Source organism: Ipomoea nil, unplaced genomic scaffold, assembly GCF_001879475.1.
Source record: "Ipomoea nil cultivar Tokyo-kokei standard unplaced genomic scaffold, Asagao_1.1 scaffold1026, whole genome shotgun sequence".
In the NCBI taxonomy this organism is placed as follows: Eukaryota; Viridiplantae; Streptophyta; class Magnoliopsida; order Solanales; family Convolvulaceae; genus Ipomoea; species Ipomoea nil.
Genome location: NW_017617454.1, coordinates 2,745,463 through 2,749,909, shown reverse-complemented (window position 1 = coordinate 2,749,909; position 4,447 = coordinate 2,745,463). Strand labels below are relative to the sequence as shown.

Genomic DNA, 4,447 nt, shown 5'->3' with positions numbered 1-4,447 from the left:
TTAGATTAATGTATTTTATGAATTAGAATAACGTACTTTATATATTAAAATAATATATTTTATTAATTATAATAATATACTTTATGTGTTTTTAGGCCATTGTTTACACAACTATCTGGGCCACGGTCAATGCAATAATGGTTGAGTGTAATAACGCGAATTATGCCGTGCAACCGAATGCACCTTGCAAGGTGCATACGGCGCCGTTTTGGTTATAAAAAAAAAAACGCTCGCCCACTTAAAGAAGAAATCAGGTTCGATTCTCGGCAATAGCATTTTTATATATCCAGAAATTCATAACTATATATCCACAAATTCATAACTATATATCCACAGTGAATAAATGAAGTAAAAATCCACAATGAATGAATGAATGAATGAAGTAAAAATCCACATGAATGAATGAACTAAATATCCACAATGAATGAACTAAATATCCACAATGATTGAACTAAATATCCACAATGAATGAACTAAATATCCATAAATTCATAACTATATATCCATAAATTCATAACTATATATCCACAGTGAATGAATGAACTAAATATCAACAATGAATGAACTAAATATCCATAAATTCATAACTATATATCCACAAATTTATAACTATATATCCAGAAATTCATAACTATATATCCACAATAATGTTATTGCCGAGAATCGAACCTGAATTTTTTTTTTAAAGTGGGACGCGCGTTTTTAATCAAAACGGCGTCGTTTTGCATCGTATGCACCATGCGCAAATTATGCCCTGGAAACGTGTTCACCGTGAACGGTCAACACAAGGCCAAACGACGTCGTTTTTAGGCAAAAAAATAAATAAATAAAAAAATCGCGGATGTGGAGTTAACGGCGCGCGTTGATCAAATTATGAATTTTCTGTTATGAGATTATGAATTTTCATAAAATTCATAATCGCATAACAGAAAATTCATAATCGCATAACAGAAAATTCATAATCTCATAACAGAAAATTCATAATCTCATAACTGAAAATTCATAATCTTATAACAGAAAATTCATAATCTCATGGTTCCAAAGTGAATGTGTAAGCATGGTTCCAAAGTGAATGTGCAGGCATGGATTCATAATTTATGAATGTCCGTGATTTCGGATGGGAATGTGTAAGCATGGTTCCAAAGTGAATGTGTAGGCATGAATTCATAATTTATGAATGTCCGAAATCATTGTTCACCTCAAATTAAAGTGAAACCGCAAAATGTGAAAATGAAGAAGAAAAGTCACGCAATTAATAAAGAAAAAAAAAAAAAAAGATAACGATGTACTAACACCGTTGGAACCGTGTTCACTATGAATGGTGAACACGGTTCCATGGTATAACGCTCCTGCACCATGTGCATGGTACATTCGGTTGCACGGAATAACTATTGGTGTAATAAAGCTAGTGGCTTCGGGGTATAAATTTAATGGGCTTTCATAGGCCCAAACCTCTAACTTCGTGGTTTAATTCCAGTTCTAGGACTGCTGGATGTTGGACTTGTATAATGGAATCATTCTGTATATAATTGGAGTGCTAGGGAATATGGGCCGCGTACATAGTGCTGACGTCCTCTTGTGTAATGGCAAATTATGTTCCATTATTTTTGTACCATAACAAAAAGTATATTTTTAATATACTAAATGTATATTATTTTTGTAATGAATGTACATTGAGTACAAAAAAATATACATCCCGTAAATACAATGTACATTATTTTTGTATTGAATGTACATTATTTTATAGTATACAAAATATGGTCCACACAAGCTAAATGTACATTATTTTTGTAATGAATGTACATTATACAATATAATGTACACTGAGTACAAAAAAATGTACATCCCGTAAATACAATGTACATTATTTTTGTATTGAATGTACATTATTTTATAGTATACAAAATATGGTCAACACAACTTGTATGGACCATGGTCCACACAACTTGTATGGACCATGGTCCACACAATAATGATTGCATAAATGTGGCAAATCATACTATGGCAAATTATATCGTGCACCAGGACGCACACTGCATTGTGCGTCCTAAGAGTTTATGTGCATTATGTATTATGTTAAATTTTGTGTATTATGTTAGAAGTTTATATGTATTCTACTATACAATTATGTACATATGAAACAGAGGATTTTTAGGACGCATGTTGCATTGTGCGCCCTGGTGCACGATATAACAATTGTCATACTATGGACCAGAGTTCATCTTACATTGTAGACCATGGTCCAAAATGATATTCAGATTATTAGTTTGTAGTTAACATATTATGTGTCTACAATTTACAAATTATGTTGTGGTTGTAAATAAAACTATAGACAAATCATATGTCATTAACATATTATATGCAGTTAACATATTATGTGCCTTTACTATATTTACAAACACACAATTTATTAATTGAAGCCACATAATATGATAACACACATAACTTTTGGGATTCACAATGCAAGATAAACTCTAATCTATAGTATAACAATTGCATAATTGTCCCATCCAACTACCAGCTACATTTTTTTTCTTGTTTAATTGAGACAGAACATTTCATTCAATACATAAAATCATAGGAATGCTTTGTTTACACTCCCCCCCCCACACACACAAAAACAATTTCAACTGTTTTAAGTTGAAAGTGGACAAAACTTTAGAATTCATGATATAATATGCATGTACCATTGTACCAATCACAAGATTTGTGGTCGAGTAACGAATTACTAGGATTACAAGTTAAACACAGTTTATTTAACCTAATTAGTATGGTTACTAATTAGACACTGCATGTTGCTTTAGATCATTACCATGCATATATAGTCATTAAGGCTGAACCTAGGCTAGTTTCCTTCCTCCTGCACTGCCATTTTCTCAATTTTGTCGATGAACCCAAGCATTGTTCCAACACTTTCCTCGTCTGCCTCAGGAAATACCAAAAACCATGTTAACAAGATCAAATTAAACTCCTAATATTAGATGGTAAATTGGTCATTAGTTTTTTGATGCAATCTTTTGTTGTTTGAGGTTTAATGTAATCTTGTTTCATGATTTGCAAGAATTGAATGATGCATTCAAAGTTGATAATGGGTTTGGCGCTGATACTAAATTGAATGATATGTTTAAACTAATACTCCATAATTAAGGACTAACCTAATCTTGGTACTGTGTGTCCTTTGGGGTGATGAATAAGATGTGGATCCACAAAGCACTCCAGCAGAAGTTTCCCTTCTTCTTTCTGGAAATCTGTCTCACCTATTCAAACAACAACAACACAAAATTTACACAACTAATCAGACAATTATGGGAAATCCACAAATTAATTAGTAATTGGTACCCAAGAAGTGCAAGGAAGGGCAATGAAGTGGATGTGAGAATGCATTGGCAGCTAGTTTTGGAACACCAAATTTGGGGCCTCCAAATTTAGCCCCAGATATTATTATCACAAACTTTATTTTTGCTGCTTTGCTCAAAGCTGCACCTTCCCTCTGCATTCCTGGCATTGCTGCTGCTAAAACTGCTCCCTATATATATATATGGACACAGTAAGCACCGATGGATTCTCCAAAAATGAAAAGAAATTGTTTATTGTAATGAATTCCCACCTGGGAAAAACCAAGAACTCCATCAAAGGGCCCATTTTTGACCATATAATCCTCAATGTATTCCAGGCACTCTTCAAATTTGTAATATTCTTTAAATTCCTGCAGGGGCAGAGTTTTTTCTTCTTCTTCTTTAATCCGAGAATGGAGTAGAAAAGGGGGGAAAAAGGAATGAATAAGCTACCTTATCAGCTTGGAACCATTCGAAGTAAGGAGGGTCAAAGATGCCTTCGACGGTGGACTTGCCCTGAGCGGGGAATGGTGCGTCGAGAAAGTGGAGATCTAGGCGGTCGAGGACGGATTCCGGCCACCGGAGAACCAATTTCTTGAGGATTTCGGCGCTTGTTCGGAAGCCGTGGAGGCAAACAACTCTGAGTTTCTTGTGGATTATTTGGTTGTTTTCCATTTTTAGATGAAGGAAGGAGCTGAGATATTCTCTCAATTCTTTGTTTCCCAAAAAATAATTAGACGCAACGTAGTTACAATGAATCTTCAAACTCTATTGTTTGACTATCTCGTGCTTGTATAGCAACATTTCAGCAGCCACTCGGAACTTCCACAAAATTAAATATTTTAATTTATACTTTACTTTATTCACCTACTACTCAAACAGTAATACTACACATACTCTCACAATCTATTTTATTTTTTACTCTGTTTACGTATCACACCTATTGATTCATTCAAAAAAAAAAAATGTAAGCAATGATTTTTATTACAGAGAATATTTTTTTTCATCTTTCTCTAATAAAATCAATACACATGGCGGGAGTTTTATAGCTTAGAGCTCATGCCATGTCTTTGGTGAAAACATGATAACTGCATAAATGCATACAATCTACT

The 4,447-nt window shown here is 33.6% G+C and overlaps 1 protein-coding gene across 1 annotated transcript; it reads right to left on the bottom strand.

Moving 5' to 3' along the window:
* Positions 1-2,633: 2,633 nt before the first annotated feature.
* LOC109180172 (esterase AGAP003155-like) lies at positions 2,634-4,100 on the bottom strand. Its single transcript, XM_019329656.1, has 5 exons — positions 3,789-4,100; positions 3,608-3,706; positions 3,340-3,526; positions 3,156-3,257; positions 2,634-2,922 (listed from the first exon to the last, which is right to left on the bottom strand). The coding sequence occupies exons 1-5, from the start codon at positions 4,008-4,010 to the stop codon at positions 2,846-2,848; spliced, it is 687 nt and encodes a 228-aa protein (XP_019185201.1). The 5' UTR covers positions 4,011-4,100; the 3' UTR covers positions 2,634-2,845.
* Between the last annotated feature and the right edge of the window lie 347 nt (positions 4,101-4,447).

Excerpts from the sequence above, each read along its gene's own strand:
- LOC109180172 (XM_019329656.1), bottom strand. The coding sequence starts at position 4,010 with ATGGAAAACAACCAAATAATCCACAAGAAACTCAGAGTTGTTTGCCTC. Across the intron at positions 3,527-3,607 it reads GAGTTCTTGGTTTTTCCCAG|GGAGCAGTTTTAGCAGCAGC; the intron begins GTGGGAATTCAT and ends ATATATATATAG. Across the intron at positions 3,258-3,339 it reads CCCTTCCTTGCACTTCTTGG|GTGAGACAGATTTCCAGAAA; the intron begins GTACCAATTACT and ends TTGTTTGAATAG.